Source organism: Prionailurus viverrinus, chromosome B1, assembly GCF_022837055.1.
Source record: "Prionailurus viverrinus isolate Anna chromosome B1, UM_Priviv_1.0, whole genome shotgun sequence".
NCBI classification, from domain to species: Eukaryota; Metazoa; Chordata; class Mammalia; order Carnivora; family Felidae; genus Prionailurus; species Prionailurus viverrinus.
The window spans coordinates 168,788,010-168,804,082 of NC_062564.1; the positions used below are offsets into that span (position 1 = coordinate 168,788,010).

General features: G+C 36.9%; 1 protein-coding gene across 2 annotated transcripts in view; it reads left to right on the forward strand.

The window, feature by feature from the left end:
• The first annotated feature begins 53 nt into the window (after positions 1 to 53).
• The window catches only part of YIPF7 (Yip1 domain family member 7), a 46,546-nt gene continuing 30,526 nt past the window's right edge, over positions 54 to 16,073 (forward strand). For both annotated transcript variants that reach the window (XM_047855036.1, XM_047855037.1), the window contains exons 1-4: positions 54 to 374; positions 11,181 to 11,398; positions 12,556 to 12,696; positions 15,560 to 15,666. In XM_047855036.1, coding sequence (XP_047710992.1) covers positions 15,569 to 15,666 — 98 coding nt within the window. In that variant the 5' untranslated portion in view covers positions 54 to 374; positions 11,181 to 11,398; positions 12,556 to 12,696; positions 15,560 to 15,568. The remainder of the gene's footprint in view (positions 375 to 11,180; positions 11,399 to 12,555; positions 12,697 to 15,559; positions 15,667 to 16,073) is intronic.

Genomic DNA, 16,073 nt, shown 5'->3' on the forward strand with positions numbered 1-16,073 from the left:
ACGCCGGCGTGCCTCCGCGCGGGGCTGTAAGGGAGTCACGTGAGGGGAAGCGCTCTCCAGCAGTGTCAGTCTGGAGCTCGAAACAGCGTTGACATTTAGCTTCCTATCAAATGGCAAATAATATTGCAACTGTTTTTGAAAGTCTGAAAGTCGAAATAGAGTCCCCGTGTTGTTAGTGATATTGCTAATATTTTAGTGCACCTGTAAGGAAACGGGTGGTAAAATTGATTGCAATAATGTATCCTGGGAAAGTTTGGGACAGGAGAGAAGGTGAAAAAAAGTTACACACTGAACTCCCAGAAGTCTCCATCATCTTCAAGTTACGATGTCAACAAATACTGACCTTGCAGAGGGCAGAGCTCTGGCTAAGTAAGGTGGGTGGTAATGATAAGAGATAATGAGACCAGTGTCTGTCCCCCACTATCACCTTTGAGCTTTTTTGGACTATCTAGTGTTCGATACAGAGGAATGGTAACAGCAGCTGTGTTGAGTTCACCGTTGTATTGGTTCTAGTTTGTTCTTGGACTCCTATTAATTAACCAAAACAGTACTTGTTACAACACTAATTACTACTGTCACCTTTGTTAGAGAATAAACTTTACAGGTACCTTGAAGTACAATGAACATGATAATTCATGGTACTTTACAGAAATCAGTGTTGCCCAAACAGCAGTAATTTGAATATTATTCTCATCGATTTCACCATATCTTTATACTCCTTTTATATACTTAATATTTTTCTTTAAATCAAATTACCTTTGATAATTTATTTTAAAAGAAAAATTTGTATCATTACTATAAATAGAAAAAGCAGAATGACCTGTCATAAATTAAAACAGTAAAAATAAGTGTAATTAATTTTTTTAAAAATGTGATTCAATGCTAACATCTTACCTATGAAAGGCTCTGAATCTCTCTTGATTGAAAACATGGATTAGCAGGCATTACAGAAGAATTTAGAAACATAGCACTAAACAAAGATTTTTCTCCTTGACTTAATTAGCAGTATTGAAATAAAATTGGAAGAATTTTCTCTGTATGATTCAGTGTTCTGGATGCCATGTCTGTCTCACCTAAAGTCATCTTGGTACCTCCATTAGTCCCACATTCTGGGAACACTGCAATATCTTATGGGGTTGATGCTACATTCCTAAACCCACGGATGTGTATTCATTAGAAAAATACTCAGTGAGCATTTGTTGTGTCAGGTACTGGACTTGATATGGGAACTCGAAGAAATTAAGCAAACTGTCTGAAATCACATAATAGGTAAATGGAAAAATCTGTATTTGAAACCAGAGCTCATCCCTCTGCAATATCTTTGACAGCACAAGTTTATTTAGTTTTTAATCTGGGGAGAAAGGGAAGGTTGAGTCAATAAAGTTTCAAAGTGGAGGTATATTATCCTCTGAGCCTGGAAGGATAAAAAGTTTTACTATAGTTTAACCAAGCAGAGGGATTGTGGACAACATAATTGTACCCACTATGTTCCCAGTACTACTCTACACAACTTTGTTTTTATCAACTTGTTTAAGCCTTACAGGGCCCTGGAATGCAGGTATTCTTGTGACTATTTTTTACAGACATCTGAGAAAAATGTGGCTTTTTAAGAAACTTCCCACAGTTACACAGTTAGTGATGAAGTGGGCTGTGACCCCAAACAGTCTAACTCCAGAGTCTGCACCCTTAACCATTCCATTAAAGTCTGTTGAGCAAGGGAAAATAAGTAAAAACATATGAACTATTGAATTCATGGTCGGTAGAGGGAAATGGGCAAGACTTGGGACAGTGGCATTTTGAGGCAAGGACTTCTGAAGAACTCACATAATTAAAATCTGACAAAAATCAAGAATCCTCTCCCCCATGAATATATAATAGGGAGATTACATCCTTAGTATTACATCATTTGGTTACATTGGATTGGTTACATCAATCCACAACTATTGTATTTATGTATATTGTATACATGTATTTTAAAACATGTTTAAAGGGCTTCTCAGTGTGCTAGGGCTGCAATAACAAAGTACCATGGACTGGTTGGCTTAAACAATAGAAATGCATTTTCTCATAGCTCTGGAGTCTAGAAGTCAGAGATCAAGGTGTGTCAGCAGGGATGGTTTCTCCTGAGGCCTCCTCTCTCCTTGGATAATAGGTGATTGTCTTCTCCCTGTTTCTGCATGGCCTTCCCTCTGTACCTCTTTGTGTCCTTATCTCCTCTTATAAGCACACCAGTCATTTTAGATTTGGACCAGCCCTAAAAACCTCATTCTAAATTACCTCTTTAAAGATCTTATCCTCAAATAGAGTCACATTCTGAGGTGTACTGGGGTTAGAACATCAACATATGAATTTGGAGGTGGGGGAGGGGCAATTTAGCCCATAATAAAGGGAATAATAAATAAAATCCTAATACGTAAATAATTCTAGCACCTCTAAATTTGCTTCAAAGTTACTGTGAAGCATTTTAACCCTAGCATACTGTTAATAATGTTTAGGATGACATCACAGCAGTCCTCACAAGCACATGCACAACTTTAAAAGCGTATTTAGGGGATGTTAACAAAGGACCTCCAATACTGTTAGGCAGCTAAAATGGTGCCACCGTGTGTCTCCAGTGAAAACTACAGCTTAGAATTCATTTTTTAAGTCAGTTTTTAAAATCTGTGATAATTTTTAGAGTTTCATGTATTTTCGAATTAGGGCTTTATAAATACTTTCATATTACAAAATAGAAGTTATTTGAGGAAAAAGGGAGAAAAGTGGCAGGAGTTATGTGTGGAAAAAACAATTTCAGTCAAGTTGGTGAAGAACTTTGAAAAAGGTCTTGCTAGTTAGCATTTCACCATTTTCCTGCCCAGAAGCTATTGTACTGTATGCAAGGAAATAACACATCAGGTTTTTGTTTTCAGAAGCCTATTGTAACAATGGTGTGTAAGTAGACTGAAGAGGAAAGCAAATGAAGTGATGAGAGAGAAATGGAGACAGAGAGAGGGGAGGCTCCGATTTTTATAGTCTAAGTGAGACAAGCTAAAGGCCTGAATGAGTCACTGGCAGAGAACAGGGATGAAAGAGTAATTGGTGGGTATTTTGGAGACAGAATTAACAGGGTTAATTTGATGTAGAAAGAGGTAGGAGTCCAGGATGACTTCACATTTTCTAGCTTTGGTATATTGGAAAATGAATTGATGTTTACTAGAATGTGACACTTAGATATTCAGTATCTAACAGGTGCTTGGGAAAAAAGTTCAGGGCTAGAATTTTGCAAACCATACATAAAAAGATGATGACAAACACTGTGGGAGTTTTTGAAGTCAGAGGGTAGTAAATAAACTAGTTGAGAAAATAACTTGACACACTAGGATACTCTTTTGTTAAATGAGAGAAATAGTTCACAGTCATGGAATAGTATGTGAGGTGCGCATTTACATTTTTTTTAGAAATTCCGGTAAGTATCCAAAAGCACAGTATTAATTCAGGGTTGCAAAAATGAAATACATGTGGTTATGGTACTGAAAGGATTCACCATCAAGGGAAGAAAGTCATTATATGAAAGATAATTGTATTACAATATTGTAATTGCTATGATAGAAATGTGGATTGGTTGTTGCAGGAGAATGGAAGGGAGGCACCTTTCATAGTCAGGGAGTGGAGGTCTCAGAAGAGTCTTCATGTGAAAGTGAATTTATACACACTATAAGGACTTAGTATGTGCCACATATTCCTCTAAAAATTTTATAAATACTCTCTCAATTAATCTTCAATACAACTCTATAATCAGTATTATATCCCCTATATTAGAGATGGGGAAACTGAGGCTTTAGCAGGTTAAATAGTTTGTTTGAATCCACATACATAGTATGTAACAAGGGGACATTCAAACACTACTCTGACAGATTTCAAAATCATTCCATCGGCCACAAAATTATGCCACCTAAGTTGGTGTTCCGATCTTAGCTAGGCTGATAATTCAAAGTGGAGGTTGGCATTCCAGATCCTATGTGAGGAAAGGCATGATACATGTAGGAAACTTCTAGCACTTCTAGGTTGCAGAAGTTTAGAATTCAAAAAGAGATGAAGCTTGAAAAGAAATCAGAAGCCAGACCATGGAAGGAGGAGTGTGGCCTTCATGTTGTAGGTGGTTACAGCCACTGCTGGTTTGGAAAGGTTTTAGGCAAGGGGAGTAACATGGCTAGATAGTGTTTCATATAGGTCAATCTGACAGCTGCTGGAAGGCGGGTTAGAAGATAGGTTTGAGAGATAAATGATGATGGCTTATTAGGGCAGTGGTAGGGTAGGGAGGGAGAAGAAATAAATTTGACTAAAAGATAAAATTGGCCTGCCTTGAAAAGAGAATTGAATATGAAAAAGGCAACTTTTAGAACACCAAAGTAAAAAAAAAAAAAAAAAAAAAAGATTTTCCTATTTCACACTTGAAATGTATCAACTGGCCTGTGGTTTTCATTCATCACAGATATCATCTATTGGTTTAGAAGATTAAATAAGAATACAAGGGAAGAGGCACCATTTTGTTTTGTTTTGCCCCAGTGAGACTCTTGTGACTGCCTTTACAATTCAACTACTTCATGGTGTATTAGTCTTTATGATTTAAAAAAAAAAGTTGGGAGTGGGGCGCCTGGGTGGCTCAGTCGGTTAAGCATCCAAGTCTTGATTTCTGCTCAAGTCATGGTCTCAGAGCTCATGGGTTTGAGTCCCACGTACCACTCCATGTTGACAGTACAGAGCTTGCTTGGGATTCTTTCTTGCTCTCTCTCTGCCCTCCCTCCCCTGCTTGCACTCTCTCTCCCAAAATAAATAAACTTATAAGAGGAAAAAAAAAACACCTTAAAAGCAAAGCTTCTGGTTCACAAATTCCTCCATGAAACTTACTGATTCAGGGATTTAGAAATAACTGAAATGACTTGTCTTTGGATTCCTATATTTATTGTTTGGGTATACAAAAACCTGTTTGATAACCTAGCCTAATGTCTTGACCTACTGGAATGATATAGTACTCATGCACCAAATTATGTCACACATGAATAGCCTGGCTGCTGTGTCCTTCAGGCATGTAGCTTTCATAACTACAAGGGAATGCTCAACAATGGCTGTACTCTTTGGAATATCATATATTTGGGAGCACAGATCTTCACTAGTAAAACTATGAAAGCTATGTCTTTTTCCAAAAGCTATATCAGTGAACATTTGTATTTTACTTAAAGAAAATACTGAATTAAACATTTTAATCGATTTTGTTATAAAAAGTTAAATTCCTAAATAAGTAATTTATTATGGATGTTAATGTGTAATTTTTATCCTCCTAAAATATGGGGAGGCATAAGGTTGGAAGTGCAAGTGTTATGCCCAGAATTCGTGATCTCCAAAGACCACCAGGGAGCCGAGTCCGATGCAAAAGCAAAGAGCCTTTATTTGAGCTAGCACGAGCTCAATCCCCTACCTGCACCGACACATCGGTGAGATGCCAGGGAGAGAGAGCGAGTTTCAAAAGCAAAAAGGTTTTATTGGGGCCTAGGGGCAGTTGGTGAGGTAATGGCTGTGGCCTCAGCCAATTAGCTGGGGAAGGGTCGGAGTCCTGTTACGCAGGTCGCCAGGCGTGTTTTGATCGGGAAGTTTGAATGGGTGAGCAGCAGGTTACTCAAGGGGAGGAGGCGTGGTCAAGGTGAGGGACACAGAACAAGGTGGAGTCAGCCGACGTAGGCCGCCGTTTCACAAGCACTATGCTCAACGTGTGGCTTGAACTCATGACCTTGAAATTAAGACTCATGTGCTCTGTGCCCCAAGATTAGAAGTGTTGAAGAGAGTATCAGAACCCAAACTGTACAGCAATAGCTAAGTGAAGGTTATTGCAGTGTTTCTCCCAGAGAATGAGCTGTCATTCTGGTCAGAACCACGTGGCCCTCAAACCTCAGCAGGGTGTTCTCCCAAAGAAAAACTAGGTGCTGACAGTAAATGAAACAATGGTGAATATTGGTGTTAATAATGTCTCTATAGGTATTAAAGGATTAGTAAACAATCCTGGAGAGTGCACGTCTACGAGCAAGAATGCCAAGGAAAAATAGATTTTTATTCCTTAAGGGAATTAATTTTTTGTGACTTCATTTGTCTTTTAGAAAATCACTTTAGCATCTGCGTCTTACCTATGTTATTTTTTGCTTCTCTGATTTTCTTTTGTAAATTATTTGTACAGTGCTGATTATTTTTCCTCTTCTAATTTCTCTGACTTTTATCATTAGTTTTAGATTCATTAAACACCTCATAAATATTCATTTATTTCAAAGTGCGTTACCATAGGGAGTATCATTCAGTTTTGTGCTTATTTCTCTTTGGCAGTTGTGGAATTTTTTTTTTTAATCTTTATTTGTTTATTTGAGAGAGAGAGGGAGGGAGAGGGAGGGGCAGAGAGAGAGGGGAGAGAGAGAACCCCAAGCAGGCTCCACACTATCAGCCCATGACCCAACTCAATGCTCAGTCCCATGAACTGTGAGATCATGACCTGAGCCGTAATAAAGAGTCAGATGCTTGAGTGACTGAGCTGAGCCACCGAGGTGCCCCTGTTGTGGAACTTTTTTTTATTTCTTTCTTGCTCTGAAGGAAAGGAATTGTCACTTCTAGAGTAACAAATATGAGGAATAATTACTTTTTTTTTTTTACTAGTTTTATTTATTTATTTATATTTGAATTTACATCCAAATTAGTTAGCATATAGTGCAACAATGATTTCAGGAGTAGATTCCTTAGTGCCCCTTACCCATTTAGCCCATCCCCCCTTGAACAACCCCTCCCATAACCCTCAGTTTATTCCCCATATTTATGTGTCTCTTCTGTTTTTTCCCCCTCCCTGTTTTTATATTATTTTTGTTTCCCTTCCCTTATGTTCATCTGTTTTGTCTCTTAAAGTTCTCATATGAGTGAAGTCATATGATTTTTGTCTTTCTCTGACTAATTTCACTTAGCATAATAACCTCCAGTTCTATCCACACAGTTGCAAATGGCAAGATTTCATTCTTTTTGATTGCCAAGTAATACTCCATTGTGTGTGTGTGTGTGTGTGTGTGTGTGTGTGTGTGTGTGTATATATATATATATATATATATACCACATCTTCTTTATGCATTCATCCAGCGATGGACATTTGAGCTCTTTCCATACTTTGGCTATTGTTGATAGTTCTGCTATAAACATGGGGGTGCATGTGTCCCTTCAAAATAGCACACCTGTATCCTTTCAATAAATGCCTAGTAATGCAATTGCTGGGTCATAGGGTAGTTCTATTTTTAGTTTTTTGAGGAACCTCCATACTGTTTTCCAGAGTGGCTGCACGAGCTTGCATCCCCACTAACAATGCAAAAGAGATCCTCTTTTTCACATCCTCACCAACATCTGTTGTTGCCTGAGTTGTTAATGTGAGCCACTCTGACAGGTGTAAGGTGGTAACTCACTGATGGTGAGTGATGTTGAGCATTTTTTTATGTGTCAGTTGGCCATCTGGATGTCTTCTTTGGAGAAATGTCTATTCATGTCTTTTGCCCATTTCTTCACTGGATTCTTTGTTTTTTGGGTGTCGAGTTTGATAAGTTCTTTATAGATTTAGGATACTAACCCTTTATCTGATATGTCATTTGCAAATATCTTCTCCCATTCTGTCGGTTGCCTTTTAGTTTTTCTGATTGTTTCCTTCACTGTGCAGAAGCTTTTTATTTTGATGAGGTCCCAGTAGTTCATTTTTGCTTTTGTTTCCCTTGCCTCTGGAGACATGTTGAATAAGAAGTTGCTGCGGCCAAGATCGAAGAGGTTTTTGCCTGCTTTCTCCTCGAGGATGTTGATGGCTTCCTGTCTTACATTGAGGTCTTTCATCCATTTTGAGTTTATTTTTGTGTATGGTGTAATAAAGTGGTCCAGGTTCATTCTTCTGCATGTTCCTGTCCAGTTTTCCCAGCACCACTTGCTGAAGAGACTGTCTTTATTCCATTGGATATTGTTTCCTGCTTGGTCAAAGATTAGTTAGCCATATCTTTGTGGGTCCATTTCTGGGTTCTCTATTCTGTTCCATTGATCTGAGTGTCTGTTCTTGTGCCGGTACCATACTGTCTTGATGATTACAGCTTTGTAGTATACCTTGAAGTCTGGGGTTGTGATGCCTCCTGCTTTGGTTTTCTTTTTCAAGATTGTTTTGGCTGTTTGGGGTCTTTTCTGGTTCCATACAAATTTTAGGATTATTTGTTCTGGCTCTGTGAAGAATGCTGGTGTTATTTTGATAGGGATTGCATTGAATATGTAGATTGCTTTGGGTAGTATTGACATTTTAACAATATTTGTTCTTCCTATCCAGGAGCATGGAATCTCTTTCCATTTTTTTGTGTCTTCTTCAATTTCTTTCATAAGCTTTCTATAGTTTTCACTGGATAGATTTTTCACGTCTTTGGTTAGATTTATTTCTAGGTATTTTATGGTTTTTTGTGTGAGGAATAAATACTTTTAAAGTTGAACTAGGAATATGAAAAAACAAGTGTCCAAGAAAACACAAAAGCCTAGAGGCTCTACTCGAAAGAATCTCTGTGGATTGCAGAGGCTTTAAGTTTGCAATAAAATGTGTGAGCATAAATTGTTGGCACATTCAGGCTGTACATCCAACAACTTTGCATTAAAGATTATAGTCTCTTATCAGAAGCTTCTGGAGTGGCCACATCAAGAATGTAGCATCTTTTTAGATGCACTTATTTGCAATATTTTAGTAGTTATGGGAGGTGTTTTTATACATCATCATATAATCCAAAAACTTCATTTTATTGATAAAAAAATGGAGATCCAGGGAAGCTAAGTAAATTGCCTGAGGTCAAATGGGGGAAGAAGCCATCTTACATTATTGTATGTACGCTTCTGTGTCTGAAGGAAATGGTGACTAGGGAAATCTCTGACACAAAACTCTGTGGTGATCTTAGTGAAGGAATTTGATACTGTCCTTCCCTCTAGAAAAAGGTGAGCTGTAGGTCCTCTGGTATCATGTAGGTTTTGTTGGATGAATCTCATATCTCCCATTTCCCTTCTTCATCATAACAGATGATTTAGGGAGAAATAGCATGAGTGTCTGACATCTAGAAGACACATTATAGTAGATACTGTTTTGCCTTGCCAGATGAATTATATGACTTTCTTAGAAAAGGAGAGTTTCATAAAATTGGCATGATTTTTATGAAGATGAGTTTTGTTCATTTAATTAGTTGTTTTTTTGTTTTTTTTAAGAACTTACATAAAAGCAGTTTTACTGAAAAGGATCTTTTATTATCTATTGTTACAGAGCAACACACATTCATTATCTCATAGTTTCTGGGTCAAGAAACCTCACATGGCTTATTTGGGTCCCCTGTTTTCACAGCCTATGACAAGGCTGCAATGAAGGTGTTTGAACTAGGAATCTCATCTGAACTAGCATCTCATCTGAAGTTGCAGCCAGAGAAGGGTCTGTCACCAGGCTCACTCAGTGACTGTTGGCAGCATTCAGATTGGGTTGACTGAGATCCTCACTTCTTACCTATTTACTGGAGCCCTCCCAGTTACATGCCTCCTGGGCCTCTCCCACAATGCAGCTCATATCATCAAAGTGTGCAAGCCATGCAGACAATAGATAGAGTCTCCCAACAAGACAGAAGTCACAATCATTTGTAACTTAATCGTGGCCATTACGCCCCATGACCATTGTCATGTTTTACTGATTAGAACCAAGCTACTTGTCCAGATTACACTCAAGGAAAGGTATTATACAAAACATGAACACCAGGATGCTGGTATCAATCAGAACCATATAAGATGCTTCCTACAACAACTGTAAAGCAACCTTTCCAATAAGATCTCTCAATATCACTATTATTCTGTGAGAACTATAGTATGATATCCACAGCCTAAAATTCACAGCTTTAACAGTTGCTTGGCAGGATATTTCCATATAAAAACACTGTCCTGCAACACTTGGAGATCACTGGTCTTTAATGTGTTCATAGTTTTGCTTTTTCTAAATATCATATGGTTGGAATTATAGAGTATATAACCTTTCCAGATTAGCTTCTTTCACCACGTAATATATATTTAAGTTTCCTGCATATCTTTTCATGACTTGATAACTCCTTTCTCTTTAGTGCTGCATATTTCATTGTATGGATGTATCACAGTTTATTTATCCATTTGCCTACTGAAGAACCTGTTGGTTGCTTCCAAGTTTTGGCAGTTAAGTTGCTATAAACAACGTGTAGCTTTGTTATAGACATACATTTTTCAATTCCTTTGTGTAAATGCCAAGGAGTATGATACGTCTATTTCTTAATAGAAATGTTTGTCATTAATATTTCCTAAGCAATTAATTTATCACTATGTTATGCTAATTACTGTGAGCTATTACTGTTTCTAACTTCATGTATATAGGAACATATATGTAAAACATATATAACACTGTAATATATGTATTTAACTAAAATGAACTCATGTAAGTTCTAAAGGCTATTACACGATTTGAGGAATATATGTAAAATGGTCAGTCCTGAAAATCAATTCTGCCAAATGAATTTGAAAGTATATTTCTTTTTTGAAATGTTAGTTTATTTATTTATTTATTTATTTATTTATTTATTTATTTAGAGACAATGAGTGGGGGAGGGGCAGAAAGACGAAGAGAATCTTAAGCAGGCTCCACACTCAGCATGGAGCCTGACACAGGTCTTGATCCCATGACTCTTGGATCTTGACCTGAGCCAAAATCAAGAGTCAACTGCTCAACCAACTGAGCCACCCAGGTGCCATCTTCCTCACTAATTTACTACCCTAAGCCCAGACTTCTTTGTCTCATCAATTCTTCACAAATTTATTTTTTTTGGCTTATGTCAATTTAATTATTAGACCAACCAAAGCATCTGGAAGGAAGAAGAGAATTTTCTGCCCCTATACCAATTCCACACACCAAATCATGTTCTACTTATTTATTGCTATATTACAAACCACTCCAAAATGTAGTGGCTTAAAATAAGAACCATTCCTTTTGCTTATCTATCTGCAGTTTGGGCAGGACTTGGCAGGGATGAGTTCTTTCTGTTTCCTGATAACTGTGGCCTCAACTGGGATGACTGGAAAAGCTGGAGACTTAAAATGCCCAACATCTCTTTTTCTTTTGGTTACAGGACCTCTCCATGTGGTGTCCTCACACAGCCTCTCCAGCATGACAGCCTCAGGATAGCTGGTCTTATTATATAGCAGGTGGTCCAAGAACGAGTGTTGCAAGAGACCCGAGCGAAGCTGAATAGCTTCTTCTTTATTACCCAACTCTGAGAATCTGAGAACACCACTTCTACCACATTTTATTGGTTAAGCAAGTCACTAAGGCCAGCCCATATCCAAGGTGAACAGAAATAGATCCCACTTCTTAATAAGAGGAGTGTCAAAGAATTTGCAGTTATCCTTAATGGGCCTCAAACCACAAAGTGTTCAGTTGCAGAGGTGTATCATGATTTATTTAACTAGTCCCTTAGACATTCAGGCCAGTAGGAGATTTTACTTTATGTGTGTCCCTGATTACATTCTTAGGATAAATTCTTTCCATTGGATTTGATAAGTCAGGTAACATACAAGTTTTATAATGTGTTTCAATGCCTAATTACCTGCTATGGATTTTTAAATACGATGTACAGTAAAATAAACTCTAAGAGAGTTCTGATTGCCTTCATATTTACTAAAACTAGATGTTTTCACTTAATTTTGTCTATGTTAATTTGATGGGTCAAAGTTAATTCTAATTTTAGTTTAAAATTATTAATACTTTAAATTTTTGCCTGTTATTAATTGCTCATTTCTTTGCTATTCTTTTCTCTTTCGTTTTAATCTCTTTGTCCTTTTCTTCTGAATTAGAAGGTAATATCTTAAGTGTATTCTCTACAGCCCTGATTAAAATTTCTGAACTATCATTTATACTCTATCATTTCCATTGAGGATTTAAATTATTCTGTTTTACTAAATGGCTTCTTTACATGCTTCCTAAATAACCCAACTCCTTTTTGGTATCAGCTTCCTCCTCTTATGTTTTGTTCTAATTTGTTGTCTTCTCATTTAATCTGTTCTCTGACTTTGACTTTGAAGACATGTGTGATCTTATGAGGAAAATTTAAGTTAAACACAAATCCAGTCCATTACTCTATTTAGTGAGCATTTATAAACCACAATATGTTGCTGTCCTGCAAAAGGGAAGGGATGAAAACGGGCACTCCTGTCAACCCCTCTAAGCTGTGGGCTCCGACTCTTCCCTCAAAACCTCACTAACACTGCAGATGAGCCCTGGAAAAGAAGGAGGGTACAGTATAGATTTGTATACAAAATACTGGTAAAGCTTAATGTTTGTTTTTCATTGGATAAGAATAAATACAAATGGTAGTGTTTCTGTTGGATTTTTATAGTAGGCTGGATCATCAGATTATTCAGCGAAAGTACTGTGTGACATGAAAAGCTCTATTCCCCCAATATAAATTGTCACTAAATACCTCTTATCTTTGACACTACCAATAGCCGCATAGAGGGGAGACGGTAGTTCCAGGATGCATCAACCTTGACAATCAACAACTTCCACCCCAGTGCTACTGCTGCAACTCCTCTTCATGGTATTCCCCAACACCGAGCCTCCTTCTCACTAGAAGAAGCCTTCTTTAAGTATGTATCAGCATACAAGCAGGTGGCCAGATTTTGCCACTGGCACTCAAGCAGAATCCTGGGGTCCCTGGGGCGGCTCAGTCAGTTAAGCGTCAGACTCTTGATTTTTGGCTCACAGTTGATGAGATCTGGTACCGCATCAGGCTCTGCACTGATAGTGTGGATCCTGCTTGGAATTCTCTCCCCCTCTCCCCTCCATGTATTCTCTCCCCCCTTCCTCACTCTCTCAAAAATAAATAGACATTGGGGAAAAAAAAAAAAGCAGAATCCTTACCATAATGGCATGGCTGCTTTTTCTTCTAATATGTATAAAGCCGATGACTCCAAGGATCTCAGGAATCTACCTCCTTCTTTTCATATGAATGACTGTTGTCCTGCGTGATGCGAAGAATGTGATAGAAGTCATTTTTCTCACTGCAGACTCATCAAGTTTATCATAGAAATTCTACCCAGATGCTGGCAGTAGGCTGATTCCCAACATCACTTTTTCTAAACCCCCATGAGCATCTTCTTTAGAAATTGTGGGGCAACTTTCTAGCCTAGTGCCATTTTAAACCAAAGACCCAAAATATTTTTTTAAAAAGAAACAAAATTGTATTAAAGATATTGTTTTGTCATTAAGTACACTAACTTGCCTAGCTCAAGTTTGTGAATGAAAATATAAATACTTCAAAGTACAGAGTTGTTTGTAAAAGGACACCTATATATTAAGGCAATGCTTGACTAAATGTCCACTAAATTAAAAATTTAAGCTGTAGGTAATGAGTGATATCCTAGTGCCAAAAAGTGGAGCTACTGTTTTATGAAATAGAATTTCTGTTAAGAATTACATTTAAATATATATGTATATATACATATATATGTATATATACATACACGCATATACATATATTTATATATATATATATAAAATATTTGGTCAATTTTTCAAACTGCTGCAACTCCTTTTACCCACTCAGTGTGATGGAATACCTTGAAAAAATTTAATGCTACAATTGCAAAGGTAGAATTATGGCAGAGCATGGGATAGATTTTGCCTTTCATTGCTGAAAGAAATATAGATAAAATATGCTTGCATCATTACTGATTGGTATCTGAGTGAGTTTAATCAAAATAATAAGTGGTATACTGGCAAGAAAGTCCATTCTTAGTCTGTCATTAAAATCTTTATTTCTTTCTAAAAAATAAGAGATAAAAGTTGAAGTAATCTTTCATGTGTAATCACTATTTGTGTACATAAGATACCCATCACCTTCTTTTAGTGAGATGGATTTTTTCATGTAGATTTATGTAATAGCAAAGAAGAATTCATTAATAAATATTTATGTGGTGAATTACTATAAATATTGGACAGAGAGTGACTATAGTTACCTGTTATTCTCCAACTTTATTTCCACCTAGAAGCATAATCATAACAGATAATATTACTGAGCATTTACTATTTGCTCCACATTGTGTTAATTATTCCTGTTACAAAAGCCTGTATAATTTAACTCATGTTTTATACACAAATTTATTTATACTCACACATATATACTAATGTGTGTTACATATGTGTATTCATTTTAATAACTTAGGTATATTATAAAACATGGAAAAATAAAATGAATTTGATAAGATAAAATAAATAGTCCTTAACAGGTAGGTATAAATTCTATTCATTTTTTTTTTTTGAGAGAGAGAGAGAGAGAGAGAGAGAGGCAGATTAAGGGGACGGGGGACAGAGGATTTGACTCGGGCTCCTTGCTGACAGCAGTGAGCCCAGTGTGGGTCTTGAGCTCACAAACTGTGAGATCATGACCTGAGCCGAAGTCAAACGCTCAACTGACTGAGCCACCTAGGTGTCCCTAATTGTATTCTTATTTTTCAGGTGAGAGAACTAAAGATCCATGTGGTTAGATACCTTGTGGAGGAATTTACGTAATTAGTAGGAAAGATTTCCTATAAAAATTAATTTTATTGGTCTGCTAAATGTATATAAATTGGATTTTGTTATTACATTTTAAAAAGATTTCATAATAATATGGTTACTAAGAATGTATAATTCAACTACTACTCACATCAACTTTCATAATTTCAGATGCAAATTATCTTTTTGCTAGTGTTTAATTATTACCAAACTAAAAACCTCATGCGTTCAGTAATAATTCTGCTCGATTCCATTTTTTCTCAGACAAAAGTGGAAGCTAACAAGAAATAGCCAAATTGGAACACAACAATAAATTATGACAACGTTAATGAGGGAAAACCTTGTAGTTCTATCTTCTTGCATAGAACACATTGAGCTCTTTAAAATTCATGCATTGGAACAGAATTTTATGCCCATTTTCATTTGACTATGTAATATTCAGGGCTGTGGTTTCAGACATAAAATAGAAGCAGCATGGTTTTTAATGGGAACATGATCAGAAACAGATCTTAGGTGGTATTAACAAAAGGAGCATGTAGAGAATACTGACCAAAATATAGTTTTTAAAAGAGTAATGGAAATAAACTAAAAAAACAAAAACAAAAACAGGAGTCTGCTGGGTGCCTCAGTCAATTAAGTGCCCGACTCTTGGTTTTGGCTCAGGTCATGATCTCATAGTTGGTGAGCCAGCTTGGGATTCTCTCTCTCTCTTTCTCTTGCTCTCTGCCTCTCCCCCACACTCCCTCGCTCCTGCACAGGTGCTCTCCCTCAAAATAAATAAACTAAAAAGAAAGTAATGGAACACAGATTGTATCATATTATTTCTACCTTAATAAGAATAGTAATTTATGGTTACAATGGAATCATTGTACACTAAATTGCAATACAGACTGCCAAAATTAAGTAATTACTTGATAAACACTGGTAACAAACAATCCATTTCTTTGTCTGCAGGGGTAGAAAATGATGATACGTTTTTCTCGAAGTCATTCAGTGGCAGCTCTGTTCTGCCAATATTTTTTGAAGGCTGCACATAAATATCATTTAGTGTTTCCAAAAAGGTACGTTCCTAACAACAGTATTTTGGACAGCCACAGACAGTCTTTTGGGAGAAACAGTTTGAGAAATGAAGGAAAACAGGGCTGGATGTGAGAATTGGTGGTCCAAGCTAGGTTCTGTCACATACTAGGTGTGTGAGTTTGCAAGAGTCATGTAGCTTTCTGAGCCTCTGTTTTTATACCAAAGGATCACAGTAAGGATGTCATAATCTTATGTGATTCTTAAACTGATACACACCATTAGAAATCCTGGGCTCTAAGTATGCAAATTTAAAAGTAGTGATTGTTATCCATCCAAGTATTTATCTTCTAATTTAACACATATATGTTTGCCTAATTGTCAGATACAGGGTGAATTGTTTCAGGTAAAACTGTTGATCATCTCACAATCTCTTTAACACCTGACAGAT